Source organism: Barbus barbus (genome assembly GCF_936440315.1).
Source record: "Barbus barbus genome assembly, chromosome: 16".
In the NCBI taxonomy this organism is placed as follows: domain Eukaryota; kingdom Metazoa; phylum Chordata; class Actinopteri; order Cypriniformes; family Cyprinidae; genus Barbus; species Barbus barbus.
In genome coordinates, this window is record NC_136744.1 from 25,284,051 (window position 1) to 25,297,430 (window position 13,380).

At 43.1% G+C, this 13,380-nt stretch overlaps 1 protein-coding gene across 1 annotated transcript in view; it reads right to left on the reverse strand.

The window, feature by feature from the left end:
* pcdh15a (protocadherin-related 15a) overlaps positions 1-13,380 on the reverse strand; it is a 233,974-nt gene that overhangs the window by 74,860 nt on the left and 145,734 nt on the right. The window contains exon 21 of the mRNA XM_079437451.1: positions 7,538-7,762. Within this exon, the coding sequence (XP_079293577.1) occupies positions 7,538-7,762 (225 nt within the window). The remainder of the gene's footprint in view (positions 1-7,537; positions 7,763-13,380) is intronic.

The following is a 13,380-nucleotide window of genomic DNA, read 5'->3' on the forward strand; positions in this document are numbered from 1 at the left end:
AGTTGAATAATAAGAGTTCTGTACATGGAAATGATATACAGTGAGCCTCAAACACCACTGTTTCCTCCTTCTTATGTAAATCTCGTGAATAAAAAAGACCACTGAAAAATAGGCGAATCAGAACATAACACCGACTGTTACGTAACAGTCGGGATCACTAATGGTTATGCCCCCAACATTTGCATGTACCCGCCCATGTTCTAGGCGAGCCATCAGAAGTTCTGCAGGTATTGTGAAGAAACAAGCGAGGTCAACAGCGAAAATGGCAGATCATGGAAATAAATGTTATGTTCCAGGCTGTGCAGGGGGTGTGAAGTGCAGGGATGGGTTGGTGTCTTAAATTTTGCTGCTGGTTATACTTTATATAATTATGTATGTGACAAATAAAATCTTGAATCTTGCATTCAGAAAGGCACGGAAAACCAATAACGCGTTCTAATAAAATAACGCGAGCCACTAAAGCAGTGGTCGGCAACAGGCGGCCCGTGGGCCAAATGTGGCCTGCCAGCAATAATATCTGGTCTGCGCCGGCTGGTATAAACAGAGTTTATCTACTGCAGTATTTTCTTTCTTAGTCAGTAGAAAATGTGGTTAACACCCGGTCATGCATAAAAAAAAAATACAGTGAAACCGTGAATACCGTGATATCAATTTTTGGTCGTACCACCCAGCACTACACAAACAATAATAAATGTTGCCTTGACATCTAACTTAGATGAATTTATGTTTAAAAAAATAATAACTGTAAATACACAAAAAACAAAAGTGAACTAAAACTATAACTGAAATGAAATAAAAAGAAATTAAACCTAAATACTAATATTAAAAACCAAAAATGAATAAAAATGACAAAAGCACATACCATTACTGTAAATTAAGCTAAAATAAAAAGCTGTACATATAAAAATAGAAGCTAATGCAAATTTATTGCTCCTCTTCAGGAACTCAAGCTGCGTCAGGAGACGCTTTGGGAAACGCCTACAGCGTAACCGGCTTTGAATACCAATGAAATCTGGATGGGAGGGACGTCACGGGCGAGGTGACGTAATGACCAGCTGGTATAAAAGCACATGCGGTGAAACCGGCGTCAGCTTTTTGTCATTCAGCAAGCGCTCTGTGTTTCTGTCAGTCTTATATACTGTTGTCTGTCTTTAGCTATGGCTAAGAAGAGCCAGTTTAGGGCTTGGAATATGGGAGAAGTGCAATACGAGCTGTGTGTTCCTCCCTGCAGATGTTTTTTGTGTATGCGAGGGATACACACAGCTTGTGTGTGTTGGCGTTCCGTGCGGCGCTGCCTGCTTCCGCTGAGGCGGAGCGGAGGCGGCACTCGTGGGGTTCGCGGCGGCATCTGATGGAGGAGGTTCACATGGGAAGCATCGAGCATGTTGCACCCACTCTGTCACCCCAATATGAGGAGCTTGTGGAGTGGCTTGTCGAACCGCAGAGAGGGTTTTCTAGAAAGAAAAAAGAGGGCTTTTCCTGCGGTTTCAGACTCGCCTCCACATCCAAGCCTGCATTTTTTTTCCCCGACCTCCACACTGAGGTCTCGAGGTCGTAGGGAAATCAATTCGGCCCGCCTCTTTGTCCCCTCTTGATTACTACGGTATGTGATGGGGACGAGTGAGCGCGATCACAAAGCAATGCCGCGTGTGGAACAGACGCTTGCGAGCTATCTGTCCCATGACGCTGCGTCGTCTCTGAAGGCAAGGGGTATGTCTGCACGCCATAGTGGTGTTTCGGGCATGCCAGGCTGACCTGCTCAAGGAGTTGGATGAGGGCGGGGGTTTCACGGGGCTGCTGGGCGAGAGCAGCCCCTGCCGCGTGCTGGCTCCTCGTATAGGCAAGCTCGCCCCCGCTGGAGCGGGTTGGGGCAGTAAGAAGGGTGCGCGGTCAAGGACCTCCCAGCCAAGCAGGTGAAGAGTTCTTCGGCCAAGAAGCCCTGATGTGAGTGGGATCAGGGCTTATGAGGGTAGTCCCGCTGGGGTAGAGCCCGATTCACCGCAGCATACGGTGCTCGTCTTCCCCCAGTGCCCTCAGGAGATCGTTCTGCCAACCCTGCCACCTATGGTGCTTCAGGGCGCTGCGGTCTCCAGCGAGCGCACATCTCAGTCTCTTCCGTCCGGTACCGTAGCGGAGCTGAGATGCTCGCCATCCCTTCCGGGGTCTCTAGAGCAGCTAGTTCGGTCATTCCCTGCCGGTACGCCGCTTCAGGGCCAGTCTCGAGGGACTGGTTCCCTTAGTAGACTATTTCGCAGCATGTAAGCTACTGCCAAATGTGTCTAGATGGGTCCTGCACACTGTAGAGAGAGGCTACAGAATCCAGTTCAATTCTCGTCCGCCTCAATTCAATGGGGTGAATTCCACGTTAGTGGGCCCCGAGCAGGCTCTGGTAATGGAACAGGAGGTACATACTCGCTTAAGGAAGGAGGCCATGGAGGTGGTTCCTCCTCGCGAGAGAGTCCGGGTTCTACAGCCGGTACTTCATAGTTCCAAGGAGGATGGAGGATTGCGTCCCTTTTTAGATTTGCATCATTTGAACCGCTCAGTCTGCTAGACTGAAGTTCAAGATGCTCAGGTAAGTATCTCAGATCAAGTCTGAAGACTGGTTTGACACGTAGATCTTAAGGACGCATACTTCCATGTCTCCATCCTTCCCACTTACAGGAAGTTCCTGAGGTTTGCTTTCGGGGGCGAAGCTTACCAGTACCGAGTACTTCCCTTCGGGCAAGTCACTCACTGTCAAGCAGTTTCAGAGACTGCTGGGTCTGATGGCGGCTGCGTCCAACGTGTTACCTATTGGCCTGCTGTACATGAGACCCCTACAGTGGTGGCGCAAGACCAGGGGGTTCTCCCCGAGGTGGGAACCCGCTTCGCATGATCAAGGTCACGCGGCGGTGCCTACGTGTCTTCGACATGTGGAGACAACCTTGGTTCTTGTCCCTGGGCCTGGTGTTGGGAGCTCCGTGTTGCCGCGTACGCTAGCTACAGACGCATCCTTCACTGGTCGGGGAGCGGTCATGAGTGGCCGCCCTGCCCACGGTCTGTGGAGGGGTCATCATCTCGCTTGGTCAGGGAGATGCTGACCGTGTTTCAGGCTCTGAAATACTTTCTCCCAGACCGAAGAGGTTGCCATGTGTTAGTTCGCACCGACAACACATCGGTGGTCTCTTATAGCAACCACCAAGGAGGTCTGCGGTTCGCGCCCCCTGTACAGGCTGGCGCACCAGATCCCTGCGTGGGCTATGAGGCTGAGCTCTCCTGGTTGGTCAAGCTGGCATTGCTCCCCTCAACTTTGAGGGTCACCTTGAGCATGCCGCTCCCTTCTGAGCGTCTGAGTTCCCTCTCATGCTGAGAGTTAAGTGCTCCACTCTCCAGAGCTCTGCCTTGGTAGAGCTAGCATTGCTCCCCTCACTTTAGAGGGTCGCCTATGAGCATGCTGCTTCCTCCCGGCTCTCCTGTCTGGCCGGGCCGAGTATGGTTCTCGGACCTGATTTCCCTCCTCGACGGCTTTCCATGGGAGATTCCAGTCAGGAGGGATCTCCTCTCACAGGCAGGAGGCACCTTGTCTACCCCTGCCCGGAGTGGTGGAAGCTGTGGGTGTGGCCCCTGAGGGGGCACAGCTCATAGCTTCCGGTCTCTCAACCGATGTTGTTGAGACCATTCTCCAATCCAGAGCTCCCTCTACGAGGAGACTGTACGCCCTGAAGTGGAGACTCTTCACTTCATGGTGCGGAGATCGCCAGCTCGACCCAGCTAACTGCCCGGTTGGTACAGTGCTGGAGTTCCTGCAGGCTTGACTCTCCGCAGGGTTAGCCCACTCCACCTTGAAGGTCTATGTGGCGGCAATCTCGGCTTACCACACCCCTCTTGGTGGACTGACAGTGGGCAGACAACCCCTAGTTACACATTTCCTCCGTGGTGCACTGAGGCAGTCGGTTCGTGGATGCCACTCAGATGGCCTATGAGTCTTCTGACCTCCCCTCGCCATGGGAGTCAGAGCTCATTCCATGAGGAGTGTGGCGGCCTCCAAGGCCTTTCTCGCAGGTGTCCCTATCCAGGACATCTGCAACGCTGCGGGATGGTCTACGCCCCTGACCTTGTCAGGTTTTATGGCCTAGACATACGAGCCACTCCAGGTTTCCGTTCTCTCGCCCTAGCTGTGCTCCGTTGGATACACACAGGGCAGGGACTTGGAAGTCTGGTGCCGTGGGTATCTCGTTCCCCAAAGCGTCTCCTGACGCAGCTCGAGTTCCTGAAAAGGAACGTCTTAGGTTACGTATGTAACCCCAGTTCCTCGAAGGAATGAGACGCTGCGTCGCGAGGCCACACTTCCGGCATCCCTGCCAGTGCTTGCTTCATTCTAGAAGCTGACGCCGGTTTCACCGCACGTGCTTTTATACCAGCTGGTCATTACGTCACCTCGCCCGTGACGTCCCTCCCATCCATTGGACAGATTTCATTGGTAATCAGAGCCGGTTACTCTGTAGGCGTTCCCCAAAGCGTCTCCTGACGCAGCGTCTCGTTCCTTCGAGGAACTGGGGTTACATACGTAACCTAAGACGTTTATTGTATACATTTATTGTAATTAATTTTTACTGTATTTTTCATCATATAAATGCAGCCTAAGTGAGCATAAGACAGAAAAATGTAAAAAATCTCAATTATTCCAAATGTTAGTGTGTGTGTGTGTATCAACTGTTAACATTGCCATTTATGAGGTTTTTCAGTTTCATTGCTGTTAGGCTCAATAGGTTTTGGAACCGCATTTCAGTAGTATGCTGCTGTTATACTCAGTTCAGTGATTTTCTCCTCATTGGGAGTTATCCACCTGAAATACACATCAATACACCCTAACCTTTCACCTCAGTACGAGCTCAAGTGGCTGAAATTACAGCATAGGAGATATGGATCTATACGCTGCGAGCTGCTCTTCTCTGAGTTAAGGGGACAAGGGCTACAGACACACACAAGACTGAAACAACCCTGCAACTATTCAGAGGGTTCAAATTACCCTTTCTCAATGTTCTTAGGGGTCTTGGCCACAGATGGATATGCCCACACACACAGCCACACTTTGCCTGATAGTCAGGAGTAAAGCATCTCTCCCTGCAAAACCTTCGAAATCTCCCATAAGCCCAAGCTATGATGACTCTACCCTGACATTAATAACATTGCCTTCACCTCAGCTCAAGCATCATTACAATTTGTTACACCATCTCCATTGCAGCAAAACTAACAGGGAGCGAACTTTGCTAAAAGATCACTGCGAAACGCAAGAAACTCAAAATTCATGGCACATCTGTAGAGAGCAGCAGCAAAACCACAATTCACCACTTTGTTTTTCACATCACAACAAAACACTTGCTGCGAAGATCATGAAAATCTCTGGGGGTTTCATTTTGTCTCATAAGAAATAAGTCACCGTGATCTATAAACACACACTTTAATAAGAGAAACAATCTTTGAACCCAAAATCTATGTGCCACATACTGCTGATACCTTCAATTAATTATTAGGCCAAAAAAGCTTATTATTTGATCTCTTAAACTGCCTAATAATAGAAAATAAATTTGAAATAAGACATGAGAGGCCATGAAGATCAGGCCATCAGAACTTAAAAGTCAAAATTATCCATTATTTAAGCTTTCTGAAAGCATGCAAAAAACTGTTCTTGAATAACAACTTACTTTTCTTATAAGCTGCATTAATGATTTAATCTGTTATCATGAACTAACAATAACAGAATTTTTATATCTTGTTATTGATTATTTAAATGCTGAGATTCGAATCCAATGATTAAAAAAAGCTAATAAAACATTTTTGTTAATTGAAATCAAACCAAAAATAATTAAAATATAAATATTAGATTTAAAAAAAAAACTAAATCAAACTTAGCACAAAAATTACTTACTGGAGATAAATAACTAAAAAGAACTATAAGACAAAAAAAATAAAATAAATGAAACCTACATACTACTAGTAAAAAATGACAAAAGCATATAACTAAATAATTTGAATGAAACTGAAATTATAAAAATAAAAGTATATTCAAAATATTAATTAAACATTATAATAGTAAATAAATAATATTAAAATAACATTGATTATGAAATACAAAATAATTAATTGCATTTAACATTAAATTGTAATTGTAATTATTTATACACCTAATCCCTAAATTAATGTCCAAAAACACAAAAGAAGAACATCTTAAATTTGTTAAATGGCATCTTTTGAATAAATTTAAGAAGCACAGATTATTCTGATAAATGCAAGTAACCCTGCAGCAAGGTTGGTCGATGCTAATTTGCATGTATTTGCTCTGGACTTCCCACAGTTTGGCAAGTATGGACTGGAGTGATCAAAGGAAGCAAAACTGATTTAATGAGCCATTTGCGCTGGCTCGCAGGACTTGTGTGGAATGACCTTGTTTGGGTCAGTCGCTCTCTCTGGCCAAAACAAGAAAAGGCGTGATTCGAGTCTGTGTGTTTTTTCAGGCATTTACTAATGTTACCTACAGAAATAACTAATGCAGGTTAATTTTCCCTGCATTAGTTTAATTTTAACATTGCATATTGTGTGCTCACAATGCCAACTTATGAAGTTTACTTCCAAAATAATTACATTCCTTACATTCTCAGAAAAAAATAGTACAAAAGTTGTCACTGAAACTAATATGCACCTTTTAGGTACTAAAATGCACTCTTTAGGGGTAAATAAGGACCAGAGATTTACCTTTTAAAAGGGTGCCGCCCCAGTGACAGCTTTTGTACCTTTTTTTTCTGAGAGTGTTTCCTGAGAGTGTTCATTTTAATCCGTGTTAGCTATTGCGTTCACTAATGCTAATGCATACACCCTCGCTGAAAACCACAACATTTCTATCAGATTTACATAATTAAAAAAGGAACTTTTTACATGAAGTTCAAGTTCATTTTTCATCACACGCACTCACTCGCACTCACTCAAGCTGCTGTAAACTGGAGGAGGCTAATCCTTCTGTTTTGATCCCCTGGCTAATCTTCGGAGGCGATGGAGAGCGCTCGTGTTAAAATCCTCACATAATTGCAGTCACAAAGCTAATGAGTCATTCAGGCCTGGAATAGCTGTGCCAGGCTAGCATCAGAAACTAGCTTTGTCTGTCACTCCTGTCACCGTCAACCAGAAATATCACAACGGGAAAGCAGGCAAACGCAGGCGAGGATCCAGTAAACAACGCCCACAATCCTGCCAACACGGAGGTTTCTCTTTCAAGACTAATTGAATTCAGAGATCAAATCTTTTGTAGGCATTACTGGAACAGAGTCAGAGGAGCTTCTGCGAGAAGAGTTAGCATGTAGACACTGTGGACGAGCTTTGAAAGATCTAATCCAATCACCGGCATTAGACCTGATGAAAATTGGCCTCCTTCCCCCAAGTTCAAACCATCTCCAACTGGAACCTGCAGAACTCTCAGGAAGAGAGTTTCTCGTGCTGCCACTGAGACTGGTGTGATAAAACTGAGTTTTTTAAAGCTGATGAGCGCTCTTAGAGGCCTTACCGTGATTCTAACGAAGACTGTGGCCATTCCAGGAGGAAGGACTCCTCCGTGATCTAACGCCTCCACTTCAAACGCGTAGGTGCTGTTGCTTGCTGCCAAGTCCTCAAAGTCTAGCGCCTGCAGGACTGATACGGCGCCGGTCAGACGGTTCACGGCGAAGAGCTGCCGAGCCGCTTCTGTTTTTATTCTGTAGGTCACGTTAGAGACAAGATCGGCATCCACCGCCTGAGAGACACAGAGGAAAGAGAACAGAGAGAATAAAGGTTAAAAAAGAGAGAATTAATGAGCCCACACTTTGCCAGGTACTGCAGGAATAAAGCAGCCTAAAAAGTTCCTTAAAGGGACAGCAAACCTGAAAATTAAAATTCTGTTATCAACCCTTGTGTTTCTCCAAATCTTGTCTTCACCAATCAGACACACAATTTTCCATTTGAATTAACAAATCACTAAGTTATTAGATTAACAAATGGTCACAGACCCCCCCCCCCCACCTAATACACATACTGGTGCTGGTGTGTCTGTCAACGACTCCAGGTCTCTGGTTCCATGGCAACCCATCTGATAACACTGGTTTATTGCTCAAAGGAATGCGGGTAGAGCAACACTTCCTCTTAGGAAAGACACATTACACCATAAAAATGGACTCTTCTTTACTTAATTCATAGAAAAACCTTTCTTTGAATGAATACACATATCTTCAGGTCATTGTGTATATTATTACTGTTCTTGTATATGTTTTTGTGTATTGTACACCATTTTATGCATGCTTATGATAGACCACTAGTTCACTAGTTAATATCACTCTAGCTGTATCATGTTTAGTCTCTATCAACTCGTCTTCGGATGATCTAACTGAGAATGAATATTACATGTTGATACCTATGCAGCATATTAGTGTCTTAAGAATCTTTAGAAGTTTGTGCATTAACCCAGCTGAATTACCTATGCAAATTACCATGTTCAGAGACATTTCCTTTATTTAGACCATAATTAATTAGTTACAAAGGTATCTGGTATAGGAACGTGTTGTTTGTATGTTTCCTTATTATATTAGCCTAGTGACCACTCGTTATTTGTATTAGTAAGCTCTAAACACTCATATTCGGGTATATGAATCTATCTCTGGTTTAATGTTTGCTAGATGTCTCGTTCTTGATATCAAAATGATCTGCTCTTTATTTCTCAAACAATGATGTACACTGTGACCTCGTGAAATGCATCATACTATTCTTACGGTACTGTGGGAAGAATTACACCGATCAAGCAGAACAGTCATAAAACATGCAAATGAGGTGTCAAGTGAGACAAAGGAAACACTTTCCCGCTGAAACTATGTGCCTTGTTATTGGTCGAACTGACCAGAAATGGGTGTAACTGGGTCAGATAAAGTTTCTCCAACACCCAAAAGACACTCTCTTATCTTTACCTTCGGTGCCCTAGAGACACCGTGGAAACCTTGCGACTCCCCTTTCGGGGGGAGTCCGAGCTCCTGGCAGCTTTGAGCTCAGTAACTTTGGCGATTTAACTTTGGACCAATCAACTTGTGGCTGGAATTTCGAAGCTTTCACCCCTAAAGGAATTCATCAAGAATTAAGAAACACATTATTCATGCAGCAAGACACTTTACTCAGCATCAACAAAGCAGTGCAAGTAACCTCTTGTTAACTATTTAGATGCGCTCCTAGGCTTCAACCCCTTTTGATTAAGGTGATGTAATTCTTTGATGGTTCTAACAGGTTGTTTAGCTGATGTGCAAATCCTGCCATTATGCCCTCTCTCTTGCGTGCGAGTGCCCCCCCCTCTCTCCCTCTTGCGTGTGAGCGCTCTCTCTGTCTCTCTCTCTCCATGCCTTCCTTGCATTGGCATCTATGTTTAATGTGTGTATGTTTGTGTTTAGTTCAATGTTGCATGTTCCCCTGTAGTGTAGTTTAATAAACATCCATAAGTATTCACACTTGGTTGTCTGTGTCTGCAGCTCACAGAAACGAGGTCACTTTAACTTTCCGGTTTTGTTACATGCTCTATGAGCGATGTATTAATAAGGAAATTAATTTTTCGTGAGCAGATAAATAATTTTCCTTACAGTCAATAGACGATTGAAACTGTCCGTACCGCGGACGAACAAATCATTTTATTGTGCTATTAATGCTACAGTTAATTCCTGAAGATGAATATATAATTGATAACAACCCGTTATGATAAATTATGTTCATCTCACTTTGAGCTAATTTGCTACAATCTGTATGACTTTCCTTTTTCTGTGGAACACAAAAGATTGTATTTTTATATCCAATAAAAGTCCAATGTTTTTTAAAGTCAAAAAATGTTCCACAGACGAAAGAAAGACAAACAGGTCTGGAATGACATAAGGGTAAATTAAGTTGGTCAGGACTTTTTATTCATCTGCAGCTGATTGGACCATCTCAGCTGACCACTGGCCGATCAGATGACCTGAGAGATCTTAAACGGTGGCCTCATGGACAACATGAAAAGCAGTTCATAACCCATTTCACTTCTGTAACCAGGCTTATTTTTGAGTGAAAATGAAAATTGAACTTGGGAATTGTGTCTGGATTGTGAAATGTGAATAGTGAAGTGAAGTGACATACTGCCAAGTATGGTGACCCATACTCGGAATTCGTGCTCTGCATTTAACCCATCCAACGTGCACACACACATCAGTGAACACACACATACCGTGAACATACACACGGGCAGCCATTTATGCTGCGGCGCCCGGGGAGCAGTTGGGGGTTCGGTGCCTTGCTCAAGGGCACCTCAGTCGTGGTATTGAGGGTGGAGAGAGCGCTGGACATTCACTCCCCCCACCTACAATCCCTGCCGGCCCGAGACTCGAACCCGCAACCTTCGGATTACGAGTCCAGCTCTCTAACCATTAGGCCACGACTTCCCCGTGTTGCTGTTACATACCAGAATTGAGGCAAGTAATACAAGTTATAACTGTTATAATCAAATTAAATTAGATTTGTTTATGTTTTTACGGCAAGGGTAGATAAAAAAGTAAACTATTGTACAGTTGTAGCTTTTGGATGTGCATACCTATTTAGTATTTTTTGTCATTAAGACTTAAATCCCAACAATAATCTGAATCAACTCTGTAATGTTGTATTATTGTTGAAATTTAAGTTAAAAAAAATATATATAAATAGATGTGCACAATCACATCCAAAACCAAAAACTGCCATTTCGGTGTGTGGACATCTATCTAGTCTTGCCAATAAATAAATAAATAAAAATAAATAAAATAAATAAATAACAAGATTAATAAACAGAAATATTTGCAATAATAAGCACTGCTGAATTATGCACAATTACACCATAAACATGCATTAAGCAAGTAAAAATTGGCCAATTTTTATTTCATTGATCGCATTGCATTTCATCTGATATAATGTTACTGCATTAGATGACAAGATATTAAGTCCAAACTATACTGGGCATTTTTCCAAATGCATTATGACTTTTCAACATCATTGTGTGAAATGTTTTACTTGAAAAGTGTGCTTGAAATTTCCTTTTTTTTTTTTTTTTATAAATGCCACTTGGTTTGATATTTCTACATTTCTAAGTGTGCCTCTGGTGTCCAGATATATTTTGGGGCCACTGCACATGTTAAGCCCAAAACGAGTCATAGTTGTGTTCCACATGTGTGTGTATCTGAAGCTGATTAGGAGTGAAAGCTAACAGACAGCAGAGGAGAGGCGCTCTGAGCAGCTCTGTCTCTCTGAGGGCGCATGTGGGAACCTTTCAGGTATCTTTCTTTGATGTGGGAGGCACAAGGAATTAAATTCTACACTGATCTCAAAGCTTTCAGAAGTATATAAATAAAGCTCAGGACCCCCAGAGAGAAGCAGCACAGGGAATCTGATTAGTTGATCAGCCCCGGACTAGATTCTGTCACCAGGACCCACGGCGCTCTGACAGCAGCCAGTGCTGCGGGGACCCGAAGGTGTCAGACACACTGAGATAAAAAATAAAGCAGCAAGATCACTGTCTTCAAACAGTGTCACTCATTTGTCCCTCATCCACCGACCACACGCACACACACACACACACACACACACACACACACACACATGTTGGTTTTTGTGGTTTATGGGGACTCTCCATAGGCGTAATGGTTTTTCATACTGAACAAACTGTGTGCTATTGCCCTACACCAACCCTACACCTAAACTTAGCCCTCACAGGAGACTTTGTGCATTTTTAGATTTTCCAAAAAACACCATTTAGTATGTTTTTTAAGCCTTTTGAATTACGGGGACATAGGCAGTGTCCACATAAACCACCTTCATATTGTAATACCTCTGTCATACCCATGTCATTATACAAATTTGTGTCCTCATAAACCACATAAACATGCACACACACACACACACACACACAAGCTTATTTTTCCTTCAATCTGAAACCAAACGGGGAATTTACTTTTTTTTTTTTCAATTCAGCCTGCTGGTAGTGTTGTGTATCTGAACACATATTATTTTAGGCCAGATTACACACATGTCTGGCCACATCTACACACATACAGGTGCATCTCAGAAAATTAGAATATTTTTTTTTGTTTTAATTTTGATGATTAGAGCCTACAGCTCATGAAAGTCAAAAATCAGTATCTCAAAATATTAGAATATTTACATTTGAGTTTCAATTAATGACCATCCCTACAGTATAAATTCCGGGTATCTCTTGTTTTTTGAAACCACAATAATGGAGAAGACTGCTGACTTGGCAATGATCCAGAAGACGAACATTGATGCCCTCCACAAAGAGGGTAAGTCACAGAGGGTCATTTCTGAAAGGGGTTGCTGTTCAAGGATTCAAGATTCAAGATTTTTATTCGTCACATACACAATTATACAGAGTATAACCAGCAGTGAAATCTAGGTCAGGTCCGCTCCAAGGACAGTGCAATTATAAAGTATACAAATATTAAGAAAAGAAAAGTAGAAAAAAATAAAATAATAAAATAAAATAAAAGATAAAAAATATAAATATAAATGTGCAGGTCAGTATGTTGTTGACTTAAATAGTAATAAAGAGGAATGTGCAAAAAAAATCCTGAAATTGGAGTGCTGTATCAAAGCATATTAAATGCAAAGTTGACTGGAAGGAAGAAATTGGATAGGAAAATGTGCACAAGCAACAGGGATGACCACAAGCTTGAGAATACTGTCAAGCAAAGCTGATTCAAACACTTGGGAGAGCTTCACAAGGAGTGGACTGGAGCTGGAGTCACTACGCTCAGACATCTCCAGGAAAAGGTCTACCAAACCACTTCTGAAACAGAAACATCGTCAGATGCATCTTACCTGGGTTAAGGAGAAAAAGAACTGGACTGTTGCTCAGTGGTCCAAAGTCCTCTTTTCAGATAAAACTAAATTTTGCTTTTCATTTGGAAATCAAGGTCTGGAGTCTGGAGGAAGACTGGAGAGGCACAGAATCCAAGCTGCTTGAAGTCCAGTTTGAAGTTTCTGAAGTCAGTGATGATTTGGGGTGCCGTGACGTCTGCTGGTGTTGGTCCATTGTGTTTTATCAAGTCCAAAGTCAATGCAGCCGTCTACCAGGAGATTTTGTGCTAAAGGAGCCCCGACCAAGTATTGAGTGCATAAATGAACATACTTTAAAGAACATGAACTTTTCTGTTATGCAAATCCTTTTTTTGATTGATCTTAGGAAATATTCTAATACACTCTAAAAAACGCTGGGTTGTTTTTTCAACCCAAACGCTGGGTTGAGGCCGCTGGGTAGGACGTTGGGTTGTTTTAACCCAGTTTTGGGTTGAAAATTGGTCTTGAACATAACCCAGCGGCGCTGGGTTG